Source organism: Pseudophryne corroboree, chromosome 11 (genome assembly GCF_028390025.1).
Source record: "Pseudophryne corroboree isolate aPseCor3 chromosome 11, aPseCor3.hap2, whole genome shotgun sequence".
In the NCBI taxonomy this organism is placed as follows: Eukaryota; Metazoa; Chordata; class Amphibia; order Anura; family Myobatrachidae; genus Pseudophryne; species Pseudophryne corroboree.
The window spans coordinates 5,980,139-5,993,516 of NC_086454.1; the positions used below are offsets into that span (position 1 = coordinate 5,980,139).

Here is a 13,378-nt window from a genome sequence, read left to right on the forward strand (position 1 = left end):
ATTATGGCCATTAAGGGGGTTTTGCATATTACTGAGGAACCCCCTGTCCCTGACACGAGGGTACACATGTATAAAGGGAAAAAGCCTGATGTCACTTTTCCATCATCATTTGAGTTAAGTGAATTGTGCGAAAAGGCTTGGGTCTCTCCAGATAGGAGACCACAAGTTCCCAAAAGGATTCTTATGGCGTATCCTTTTCCACAAACTGATAGGATACGCTGGGAATCTTCACCAAAAGTGGACAAGGCGCTGACACGCTTGTCCAAAAAGGTGGCACTGCCTTCTCAGGATACGGCTTCCCTCAAGGAACCGGCCGATCGCAGGCAGGAAATTTACCTTGAAGCACATTTACTCTCACTCCGGTACTATTGCTAGACCGGCGATGGCGTCGGCCTGGGTTTGTAGTGCAGTTGTGGCATGGGCAGATTCCTTATCTGCGGAGATTGACACCTTAGATAGGGATGCCATTCAAATGACCATAGAGCATATCAGAGATGCTGCCTTGTATATGAGAGATGCTCAGAGAGACATTTGCTTATTAAGCTCCAGAATAAATGCTATGTCTATTTCTGCTAGGTGACTCTTGTGGACCCGACAGTGGACGGGAGATGCCGATTCAAAGCGGCATATGGAGTCCTTGCCGTACAAGGGGGAGGAGTTGTTTGGAGACGGCCTCTCGGACCTAGTCTCTATGACTACGGCTGGTAAGTCGAATTTCTTACCTTATGTCCCCCCGCAGCATACTAAGAAGGCACCTCATTATCAAATGCAGTCCTTTCGTTCCAATAAAAACAAGAAGGTGCGGGGATCGTCCTTTGTTACCAGAGGAAAGGGCAGGGGAAAGAAGCTGCACACAGCTAGTTCCCAAGAGCAGAAGTCCTCCCCTGCGTCTGCAAAGTCCACCGCATGACGCTGGGGCTTCCCGGGGGGAGGCTGATCTGGTGGGGGCTCGTCTTCGGTTTTTCAGCCACGTCTGGGTTCAATCGCAGGTGGATCCCTGGGCAGTAGAGATTGTTGCTCAGGGATACAGGCTGGAATTCGAAGACTTGCCTCCTCGCCGGTTTTTCAAATCGGCTCTACCGAATTCCCCGTCAGAGAGGGAGTCAGTGTTGACAGCAATCCAAAAATTGTATGTTCAACAGGTGATTGTCACAGTTCCTCCTCTCCAGCAGGGAGAGGGATATTATTCGACCCTGTTTGTGGTCCCGAAACCGGACGGTTCGGTCAGGCCCATTTTAAACCTGAAATCTCTGAACTTGTACTTGAAAAGGTTCAAGTTCAAAATGGAATCACTCCGGGCGGTCATCGCCAGCCTGGAGGGGGGGTATTGGATGGTGTCCCTGGACATAAAGAATGCATACTTTCATGTTCCAATATTCCCCCCTCATCAGGCATTCCTGAGATTTGCAGTGCAGGACTGTCACTACCAATTTCAGACGTTGCCGTTTGGACTTTCCACGGCCCCGAGGATTTTCACCAAGGTAATGGCGGAAATGATGGTGCTCCTGCGCAGGCAGGGGGTCACAATTATCCCATACTTGGACGATCTCCTAATAAAGGCGAGATCTCGGGAGAAGTTGCTGGACAGCGTGTCTCTGTCCGTGAAGACGTTGCAGCTACACGTCTGGATTCTCAATATACCGAAGTCCCAGCTAGTTCCTACAACGCGTCTGACCTTTCTGGGCCTGATCCTAGACACAGACCAGAAAAAGGTTTTTCTTCCGATCGAAAAGGTTCTGGAACTCATGACCATGGTCAGGAACCTATTGAGACCAAAGAAGGTTTCAGTGCATCAGTGCACGTGGGTCCTGGGGAAGATGGTGGCTTCATACGAGGCCATCCCTTTCGGCAGATTCCATGCGAGGACTTTTCAATGGGACCTCTTGGACAAGTGGTCCGGGTCCCATTTACAAATGCATCTAAGGATCACCCTGTCTCCCAGGACCAGGGTATCTCTCCTGTGGTGGCTGAACAGTGCTCACCTTCTAGAGGGTCGCAGGTTCGGCATTCAGGACTGGGTCCTGGTAACCACGGACGCAAGCCTCCGAGGCTGGGGAGCAGTGGCACTGGGAAGAAATTTCCAAGGTCTCTGGTCAAGCCTGGAGACTTGTCTCCACATCAACGTCCTGGAGTTGAGGGCCATATACAACGCCCTGCGCCAAGCGGAGAACTTACTTCAGAGAAGACCGGTTCGGATTCAGTCAGACAATGTCACGGCAGTGGCTCATATAAACCGCCATGGCGGAACAAGGAGCAGAGTGGCCATGGCAGAAGCGACCAGGATTCTACGCTGGGCGGAAGGCCATGTAAGCGGGCTGTCCGCGGTGTTCATCCCGGGGGTGGACAACTGGGAGGCGGACTTCCTCAGCAGGCACGACCTGCATCCGGGGGAGTGGGGACTTCATCAAGAAGTCTTTGCACAGATCGCGGATCGGTGGGGCCTGCCTCAAATAGACATGATGGCGTCCCGTCTCAACAAAAAGCTAAAGCGGTATTGCGCCAGGTCATGGGACCCTCAGGCGGTAGCGGTAGACGCTCTGGTGACACCTTGGGTGTTCAGATCGGTCTATGTGTTTCCTCCTCTTCCTCTCATACCCAAGGTATTGAGAATTATAAGAATAAGCAGGGTCAGAACAATCCTCATTGTTCCAGATTGGCCACGGAGGACTTGGTATCCGGAACTACAAGAGTTGCTCACAGAAGATCCGTGGCCTCTTCCTCTAAGGCAGGACCTGCTGCAGCAGGGGCCCTGTCTGTTCCAAGACTTACCGCGGCTGCGTTTGACGGCATGGAGGTTGAACGCCGGATCCTAGCGGAAAAAGGAATTCCGGAGGAAGTCATTCCTACCCTGATCAAGGCTAGGAAAGACGTGACGTTAAAACATTATCACCGTATATGGCGAAAATATGTTTCTTGGTGTGAGGCCAGAGCTGCTCCTACGGAGGAGTTCCATTTGGGCCGTCTACTTCACTTCCTTCAAACAGGAGTGACTTTGGGCCTAAAATTAGGGTCCATAAAGTTCAGATTTCGGCCTTATCCATTTTCTTTCAAAGAGAATTAGCCTCTCTTCCTGAAGTACAGACTTTTGTGAAGGGGGTGCTGCATATTCAGCCTCCTTTTGTACCTCCGGTGGCGCCTTGGGATCTTAACGTGGTGTTACGTTTCCTCAAGTCACCTTGGTTTGAACCACTTAAAACTGTGGAGTTGAAATACCTCACATGGAAAGTGGTCATGTTGTTGGCGTTAGCTTCGGCGAGACGTGTTTCAGAATTGGCGGCTTTATCGCATAAAAGCCCATACTTGGTTTTTCACGTGGATAGGGCAGAGTTGAGGACTCGTCCTCACTTTCTGCCTAAAGTGGTCTCATCTTTTCATGTGAACCAACCTATTGTCGTGCCTGTGGCTACAAGGGACCTGGAGGATTCTGAGTCCCTGGATGTAGTCAGGGCTTTGAAGATTTATGTGACCAGAACGGCTCGGATCAGGAAGACTGAAGCTTTGTTTGTTCTGTATGCGGCCAACAAGGTTGGCGCCCCTGCTTCAAAGCAGACTATTGCTCGCTGGATCTGTAACACGATTCAGCAGGCGCATTCTACGGCAGGATTGCCGTTACCGAAATCGGTTAAGGCCCACTCCACTAGGAAAGTGGGCTCTTCTTGGGCGGCTGCCCGAGGGGTCTCGGCATTACAGTTGTGCCGAGCAGCTACTTGGTCGGGGACAAACACCTTTGCAAAGTTCTTTAAGTTTGATACCCTGGCTGAGGAGGACCTCCTGTTTGCTCAATCGGTGCTGCAGAGTCATCCGCACTCTCCCGCCCGTTTGGGATCTTTGGTATAATCCCCATGGTCCTTACGGAGTCCCAGCATCCTCAAGGACGTTAGAGAAAATAGGATTTTACTTACCGGTAAATCTATTTCTCGTAGTCCGTAGAGGATGCTGGGCGCCCGTCCCAAGTGCGGACTTTTTCTGCAAGACTTGTATATAGTTATTGCTTACATAAGGGTTATGTTATAGTTTTCGGTGATACCGTGGCTATGTTGTTGTTCATACTGTTAACTGGGTAAGTTTATCACAAGTTATACGGTGTGATTGGTGTGGCTGGTATGAATCTCGCCCTTAGATTTACAAAAATCCTTCCTCGAACTGTCCATCTCCTCTGGGCATCTGGGGTCTGGAGGAGGGTCATAGAGGGAGGAGCCAGTGCACACCCAGAATCCAAAGCTTTCTTAAAGTGCCCTATCTCCTGCGGAGCCCGTCTATTCCCCATGGTCCTTATGGAGTCCCCAGCATCCTCTACGGACTACGAGAAATAGATTTACCGGTAAGTAAAATCCTATTTTGGTCTAGTCATTCCTATAAAATATCCCGGTTACTAAAGGGTTACATAGCAATAATGAAAACAGTAACCGAGAACATTCGCTTTCCTATAAAGATCCCATTAATCAATGTCCGCAATGACCTGAACAGCAGGAAAAGGAAAAAAGAATTAAAAGGTTCATTGAGCGAGAACTGCGCCCTAATGTTCCATTCATAACCCACTAGCAGGTTCCACATTTAACCCTGTTGTCTCCAGATCGCTGATCTTAATGGGAAACTGCGCTCATTCCAGTTTATATTGTAAGAGGCGCAGTAACAATACACCGTATTGCCATCTGCGACATACAGCTTTCTCCCACACCCCGTATTAGCCACAGTTGGCGGCAGAGTGTGACCCTACCTGAACACGCCCGCATAAGGGTTTAGGATAAATAACAATACAATCCACTGTTCCTCTGTTCCAATGAACGCACACCGCAAACTCATACAGCCGCTCTGTGACCGGACGCGTTTTGCTCGCCGGCATTCTGATCTATATTAACGCTTGGCTACATGCCAGAGACAAAGAAGAGCCTTTTTATTCCTAAGGTATAGGCCCAAAAGTAAGAGGTTCTGATTTGCTGGTCCCAGCATGATTCCAGAATATAGGGGGACATTTACTAAGCAGTGATAAGAGCGGAGAAGTGAGCCAGTGGAGAAGTTGCCCATGGTAACCAATCAGCACTGAAGTAACATTTAGAATTTGCATACTATAAAATTATACAGAGCTGCTGATTGGTGGATGGGGCAACGTCTCCACTATCTCACTTCTCCACTCTTATCACTGCTTAGTAAATGTCCCCCGTAGCCACTAGGTTTAAAGTGACATTACATATGGGCCACCGTGTTTGTTCGTCTCTTAATACAGTTATCTGTCTTTTGTTCCCATGGAATAAATGGTCTGGAGAGGGCATGGGGTGGAGGGGAGGTTTGGGGGGAAGAGGGTGTCTTGCGTGTGTCCCCTCATTTATTTTTCTCCTTGGTTAAGCTGAAAGTCTCCGCTTATCTGTTATAGAGAGCATCAGGTAGTCCGGGAGGTAGAGATAAGTAATAAGCCATTGCCGCGACACTGGCCCTTAATGTTTCCTGGTGTGTTCAGCTCTGCAGGGCCCAACTTGCGCTGCGTGGACCTGGAACCCCGGAGGCTGAAAGAGAAGAGAGAGGTTGCGATGTCTAAGAGTCTCCAGCAGGTGGACTTCTGGTGTAAGTTGAACTCTAGCTGAGGAAAATTACCCCTCGGATTTCTGGATTCTCACCCCCATTTACATTCATAGTCCCTTATCCTGACGTGTCTAACTAACGTAGAAGTCTGAAATACAATGTTTGTGCAAATCCGCTCATAAGTGACCTAGCTTATTTTATTTATTTTTTTCTGAGCCAAGTAAAGGCTGTTTTTAGGCTACTAATGCATTTAAAATGTTCAGCCAGCATTATACTCAGGGACACAAGGCCTAATCCAGACCTGATCGCAGCAGCAAATTTGTTAGCAGTTGTGCAAAACCATGGCCCTCATTCCGAGTTGATCGGTCGCAAGGCGAATTTAGCAGAGTTACACACGCTAAGCCGCCGCCTACTGGGAGTGAATCTTAGCTTCTTAAAATTGCGACCGATGTATTCGCAATATTGCGATTACTAACTACTTAGCAGTTTCAGAGTAGCTCCAGACTTACTCTGCCTGTGCGATCATTTCAGTGCTTGTCGTTCCTGGTTGACGTCACAAACACACCCAGCGTTCGCCCAGGCACTCCCACCGTTTCCCCGGCCACTCCTGCGTTTTTTCCGGAAACGGTAGCGTTTTCAGCCACACGCCCCTGAAACGCCGTGTTTCCGCCCAGTAACACCCATTTCCTGTCAATCACATTACGATCGCCAGAGCGAAGAAAAAGCCGTGAGTAAAAATACTTTCTTCATAGTAAAGTTACTTGGCGCAGTCGCAGTGCGAACATTGCGCATGCGTACTAAGCGGATTTTCACTGCGATGCGATGAAAAATACCGAGCGAACAACTCGGAATGAGGGCCCATGTGCACTGCAGGTGGGGCAGATGTAACATGTGCAGAGAGAGTTAGATTTGGGTGGGTTATATTGTTTCTGTGCAGGGTAAATACTGGCTGCTTTATTTTTACACTGCAAATTAGATTTCAGTTTGAACACACCCCACCCAAATCTATCTCTCTCTGCACATGTTACATCTGCCTCCCCTGCAGTGCACATGGTTTTGACCATTAGAGAACAAAATTGTTGCTGCGATCAGATCTACAGAGAGGTGTGGGGCAGATTGTTTGAGGGGCCTAACCAGCCATTACGGTGGATCAATAGTTTTCACAAGTTGCTGGGGTTGACGATGGCACCACGGTTACCGGTGGCGGTGGCGGCTAAGACGCAGGAGGAGTTTGCAGCACATAGACATTGCGGTGTATTCGGTAACAGTACGTTGTAACACTGCCGTGGCTAGGTAATGAGATGTTATTCAGGGTGGATACTGCAATGACTGTAGTTATAGCTTATTGCAACGCTTGTTCTACCTCTCTCCCCTCAGTTTGTGAGACCTGCCAGGAATACTTTGTAGATGAATGCCCCAGCCATGGATCCCCCCTCCTGGTACCAGATACGGTGGTCCCCATCGGGGTGCACGATCGGGCAGCGCTGACGGCGCCATGCGGCATTGAGGTGGTAAAGGACAGTAGCGGAGAGAGTGAAGTTCGCTGCATCAATGAGGTTATACCCAAGGGGCACATCTTCGGACCATATGAAGGGCAGATCTCTTCACAGGACAAATCCTCCGGCTTCTTCTCCTGGCTGGTACGTTCTTGGCCTCTTTCTTGCAAATAACCGACTGCCAAATCTCCAGAAACATTCTGTGTGTGTGCCGGGAGCAGGGGATATTGGTTCTCTTTGATGTCCACAAAGTGCGGCCGGAACACAGCGGAGGAGGTCGGAGTGCCAACACCTTTTGTACACCAAAATCACCAGTTGTCCCTCTCACTGTGGTTGGAGGTGATTCCTTGGAAGCTGCAGTGACTGCGTTGTATGGTGATGCAGCAGGAGGCGCATATTACACGCAGACGCTTCCTGCTGGACTAGTAATCACTCATTCACCATTGGGGCAGCTTGCAGCACTCATGGTACCGTGCAAGCCGCCTGTTGCAGAGGCCAGGAAATCTCCGTCCTACAACGGAGAACCCTGGCCTCTTCCCTCCCCCTAAACGTTGGTAACACGCCTCTGTTTTCACAAACAGAAGCCATCGCCGCTCCCTCCCTGCCCCCCAGGTGGCAGCAGACTATCCATCCATCACTGACAGTCTGCTGTCGCTCTGCATCTTGTGTCACAGGACCCACTTACTCACGTACAGAATGTGTCCAAAGTACCGATGATCTGTACCTTGCTGTATGAGACGCAGCAGCGGCCGGACCTGAATGAGGTCCAGTGCACGGCATTATGAGCGATGTTGGCCTACCATAAGTCTCTGGGATGTGCGCAGCTGAATATCCCAACTACACGTCACCGAGAGTTGAATTCCCCCATTAACCCCTTCAATGGCGTGTTTCCAATCTAAAAACATACCCTGGGGTGCGTGTTTTAAATTGGCGTGGGAGCGAAGAGGAAGATGCAGGGGGGGGTGAGTGATGAGGCAGGGCGAGGTTATCGTCTGGCTATCGTCCGCGGGGATCACCAGCCCTAGCGCTAATTCCTGGCTGCCTTGCGGCGCCCGGGAATCAGCATAAGCCATTTTACAGCTAATCACGCCCCTGGCCAATAGGAGTCTGGGGGGTGGGCTAAACTCCATAATTGAGTATGCTGATTCCCAGGCGCCATGCACGCTGCACGGCTGTCCCTGGGGGATCAGGAGGTGGTATACACGGAAATCTCTCTCCGGGTTACAGCGCTGGCTAGCCCGGAAGATTTCCGTGCATACCACTGAAGCGGTTAAGTGCGGTTAGGAAAGGCCTTCAATATCCCGTCCATACACTTGGTTTATTAATGCTGAGGATTGGTGTAATGTGGAGGAACGCAGTAGGGCCGGTCCTCCCACTCAGGCCATAGAGAGCGCATCAGTTTCCAATGTAACCGCGTCACAAGGGGCCATGTTGGACAAGCTGGCTGTGTAGTGATTGGACAGTGTGTAATCCATGGGTGGGATGTATCAAGTCTCAGAGAGAGATTCGGTGGAGAAGTTGCCCAAAGCAACCAATCAGAATCTGAGGTCTATTTACTAAGCCTTGGAGAGAGATAAAGTGGATGGAGATAAAGTACCCCCATGTAACATCTGCCCCACCTGCAGTGGAACATGGTTTTTCCCAGTTGCTTAATGATTTGCTTTACTTACAAATATGAATGAAGCCCAGTATATGCATCTGAAGACGCAGGAGTCCTATGAAACCACTAGGGGGCAGATTATCACTGATGCAGTAACAAGGAGGGGTAATATCTCAGGGACGCCTTCCTCGAGACTTCACTTATACAACGGAACTTGTATCATTTTTTGTGCTGAAAGAGGCCGTTCTAATAAAACTCCTTAAAACCAGCGAAATAAGATGGGATTGACAGACAGATGTGTGTAAAGGAAACGTTGTGATAACACGTGTGTGTGCCACAATTCTCAGATATTTATATTTAATTGTATCTATTCCTCAAGACTTCAGTGACGTGCGGGGAGAGATAAGCGGTGATTAGTGTGGAGAAGCGGCCTCTTCATACACGCTTATTAACCATCATTTATTAGCATATAGTTATATAGCGCCAGCATATTCTGTTGTGCTGTACAGACTGGTGTTATCGGCCATGTTACCTCTGCTGAGTCATTTATTAGGATGAAGAACAGGAAGCTCTGTGTGCACAGGAAATTATCTTCCCCCAGAACTAGTGACTCCTGGAACTTGTACACACACTGTTTTATTAGTGAGAAGTAGCGCCTCGCACGTAGAGCTGTTCTGCTGGTGCTTGTACTAATTAATGTCATTCCTAAAGAGAACACACGCATTCTATTTATTAGCGCCACAAGGCTCTCTGGCGGTACACACGCTGCCGATGTATTTCCGGGGCCGCTGCTCCAGTAACGCCTCTTCTTCTGTTTTGGCTGCAGATAGTGGATAATGACAACCGGTATAAATCCATCGATGGAACAGATGAAACAAATGCTAACTGGATGAGGTGAGTGTTATTGTTACATTGTATCAGCAGCAGCTGACGCAGCAGCAGACCCTCCCTAGGAGCCAGTGTGAGATACTGTAGGGGCGGGATGTAGTTATATTACCGGCGGTCAGGATGCCGACGCCAGAATCCCAAACACAGACAATGCCGCCAGCTGGCATCCCGGCTAACAATGGCTGTTTCCACTCGTGGGTATCCACAACATCCATGGAGTGGGAATAGAACCTGTGGTGAGTGCAGCGGCCTGCAAGGGGCTTTGTTACACTCCCCCCCCTGCTGGTATTCAAGCGCCCGGATCCCGGCCGCTGGCATCACAACCCCAAACCCTGTAGGTGCTTGTAGCAGGATGTGGCTACAGATTAGATGTAAAGGACGTCCAGGCAGCGGCACGGCTCTTGTCGTTGTCACCAGAGAGCTAGAGATGACAGGCGGTGGATTCGGTGAATGGTGGGAATATCATTAGCTGATGTTGGTGAAAGCTCGCGGTAGTGAGGTGACAGATAAGCGACCAGCGCAGATTGTAGAAGGTCCAGGGAGTATACATACTGTAGGCTGGAATCCCATATAGAGGATATAAAATGTAGTAACCTGTATACAGTCACATAGCGTTGGGCTTTTGTTTGGTCCCTGAGCTGCTCAGGCCTTTTATGTTCTTATATTTTACAGTAGGGGATACAGAATACCCATATACCCGTTGTATTGAGCTGACAGTGGTTCTTGTAGTTCAGGCAGTCTGCAGCGTTACCGGGCGAGGGAAAGGTTCCTGATTGCGCTGGCTGCAGCGTGAAGGCGTGGTCTCGGTGGATGGGGGTAGGTGGAGCATTCGGGGGCCTAGTGGTCTTCATCCGGGTATTACAGGCCAGTTACAGATGATGGAGAGGCAGCAGATGCTATAGGAGACATGAGCGGTATACTTCCATGCGTACTGGGAACGTTTATAGGATGTAATAATAAACACATCGCACACGTCCCGAGGGGCATTTACTTTAATAATAACTGATTATAATGATTCCTGTGCTGTAATCTATTAGTGCTGCACAATCCGTGCAACTTGCATAATGCGTCTCTGAACACACCCGGCCAGAGACCCTGAACAGTCCATGTTTTAAGGATATCCATGCTTGAGCATAGATGGATAAAACAAAATTACTGAGGTGCTAATTAATTCAGATCTGATCGTAGATGAGAAAAATGTAGCAGATCTATGATCAGTTTCTCAGACATGCGGGGGGTCGCCCAGCACAGGGTTAGTCCGCCCCACCTGTCTGGCTCTGCCCCTCCCCCCCACGGGTGCAAAAACATCGCACGACGGCGATGCTTTTGCACCCGGCGAGAAGCTCCCTACCTGTGCAGCCTAGCTGCGCTGGCAGGTGGCTACCTGCTGCGTCCCGGGTCGCAGCAGCTGCATGTGACGTAACACAGCCACCCCTGCAGTGGTCTGGACCATGCCCGCCAACGGCGTTCTAATGCCGTTGCCATGCCCCCTCCCACCCTTATCAATCAGGCAGAGGCGATCGCAGCGCTGAGATGCTGTTCGTATCTCTCTGGGCTCCCGCGCATTCCGCAAAGGGCTTCAGACTGCGATCGCTCCCGCTGCAGCAATCCGGTCTGAATTAGGCCCTAAGTAGCCTAGGCACAAGAGTAGATAGGCTGTAAGCCTGGCGTGGTAGTGGGCTAGAGAGGCCGGAGTTTGGGAACCACTGATCTGGAAAATAGGTCCCGTGAGGATGGCGTGCACATTGGAGGTATATCAGGAAGCTGGCAGGAGGGTCGGCTTTCTTATATATAGATGCCAGCGAGCGGTGACATCATTACGGAAAACAAGAGGCGGTGCGCTGAGAGCAGATCAGTATGCAGAGAAAGGACCTCTTACTACCAGCAAGACAGCGATACGCAGGGCATGCATTGCGCCTCGTCCTCTACTCTTAGTGACGGAGACAAGTCGCCTTTAATTGCTCCCACTTTATATGCATCTTATCATGCAGACCATCCCCGTGTCCATCAGTGCCGACCATCCCCGTGTCCATCAGTGCCGACCATCCCCGTGTCCATCAGTGCCGGGCCATCCCCGTGTCCATCAGTGCCGGGCCATCCCCGTGTCCATCAGTGCCGGGCCATCCCCGTGTCCATCAGTGCCGGGCCATCCCCGTGTCCATCAGTGCCGGGCCATCCCCGTGTCCATCAGTGCCGGACCATCAGTGCCGGACCATCCCCGTGTCCATCAGTGCCGGACCATCCCCGTGTCCATCAGTGCCGGACCATCCCCGTGTCCATCAGTGCCGGACCATCCCCGTGTCCATCAGTGCCGGACCATCCCCGTGTCCATCAGTGCCGGACCATCCCCGTGTCCATCAATCTTTAATGCAATAAATAATCCTGAAAACAGGTGTATACGCATCCTGCCACACACGCACGGTGTATTACGCATCCTGCCACACACGCACGGTGTATTACGCATCCTGCCACACACGCACGGTGTATTACGCATCCTGCCACACACGCACGGTGTATTACGCATCCTGCCACACACGCACGCTGTATTACGCATCCTGCCACACACGCACGCTGTATTACGCATCCTGCCACACACGCACGGTGTATTACGCATCCTGCCACACGCGCACGGTGTATTACGCATCCTGCCACACGCGCACGGTGTATTACGCATCCTGCCACACACGCACGGTGTATTACGCATCCTGCCACGCACGCACGGTGTATTACGCATCCTGCCACGCACGCATGGTGTATTACGCATCCTGCCACGCACGCTCCCTCATGGTACATGCGACAACTCCCCATTGCAGCTCTGCCATGCCCCTTCAGTCACAAGCGAAGATGAGACAGAAATGTGTAGGCATCTGCATTGCGCTACGTCCTGAAGTGTACGCATCCTGCCACACACGCATGGTGTATTACGCATCCTGCCACACACGCACGCTGTATTACGCATCCTGCCACACACGCATGGTGTATTACGCATCCTGCCACACACGCATGGTGTATTACGCATCCTGCCACACATGCACGGTGTATTACGCATCCTGCCACACATGCACGGTGTATTACGCATCCTGCCACACATGCATGGTGTATTACGCATCCTGCCATACACGCATGGTGTATTACGCATCCTGCCACACACGCATGGTGTATTACGCATCCTGCCACACATGCATGGTGTATTACGCATCCTGCCACACATGCATGGTGTATTACACATCCTGCCACACACGCACGCTGTATTACGCATCCTGCCACACACGCATGGTGTATTACGCATCGTGCCACACACGCACGCTGTATTACGCATCCTGCCACACACGCATGGTGTATTACGCATCCTGCCACACACGCACGCTGTATTACGCATCCTGCCACACACGCATGGTGTATTACGCATCCTGCCACACGCATGGTGTATTACGCATCCTGCCACACACGCATGGTGTATTACGCATCCTGCCACACACGCATGGTGTATTACGCATCCTGCCACACACGCATGCTGTATTACGCATCCTGCCACACATGCATGGTGTATTACGCATCCTGCCATGCACGCTCCCTCATGGTACATGCGACAACTCCCCATTGCAGCTCTGCCATGCCCCTTCAGTCACAAGCGAAGATGAGACAGAAATGTGTAGGCATCTGCATTGCGCTACGTCCTGAAGTGTGCGCCGTGTGACGGCGCACACGATGCGTGCTGAAAAATTACCTGTAACCTCTGCACTGTTATTACATTTCAGCTCAACACCTGTTTTTTACATTATTACAGTAGTATAAATAGGAAAATGCTATTATTGGAGGCGAATGTAATATCGTTTCATAGAACCACATAGACGGGTGAAAGGATCTTTTTGGGCTC

The 13,378-nt window shown here is 50.6% G+C and overlaps 1 protein-coding gene across 2 annotated transcripts in view; it reads left to right on the plus strand.

Moving 5' to 3' along the window:
* Positions 1 to 13,378, plus strand: part of PRDM11 (PR/SET domain 11) — an 81,414-nt gene that overhangs the window by 28,452 nt on the left and 39,584 nt on the right. For both annotated transcript variants that reach the window (XM_063946267.1, XM_063946268.1), the window contains 3 exons: positions 5,456 to 5,559; positions 6,895 to 7,157; positions 9,440 to 9,507. In XM_063946267.1, coding sequence (XP_063802337.1) covers positions 5,456 to 5,559; positions 6,895 to 7,157; positions 9,440 to 9,507 — 435 coding nt within the window. The remainder of the gene's footprint in view (positions 1 to 5,455; positions 5,560 to 6,894; positions 7,158 to 9,439; positions 9,508 to 13,378) is intronic.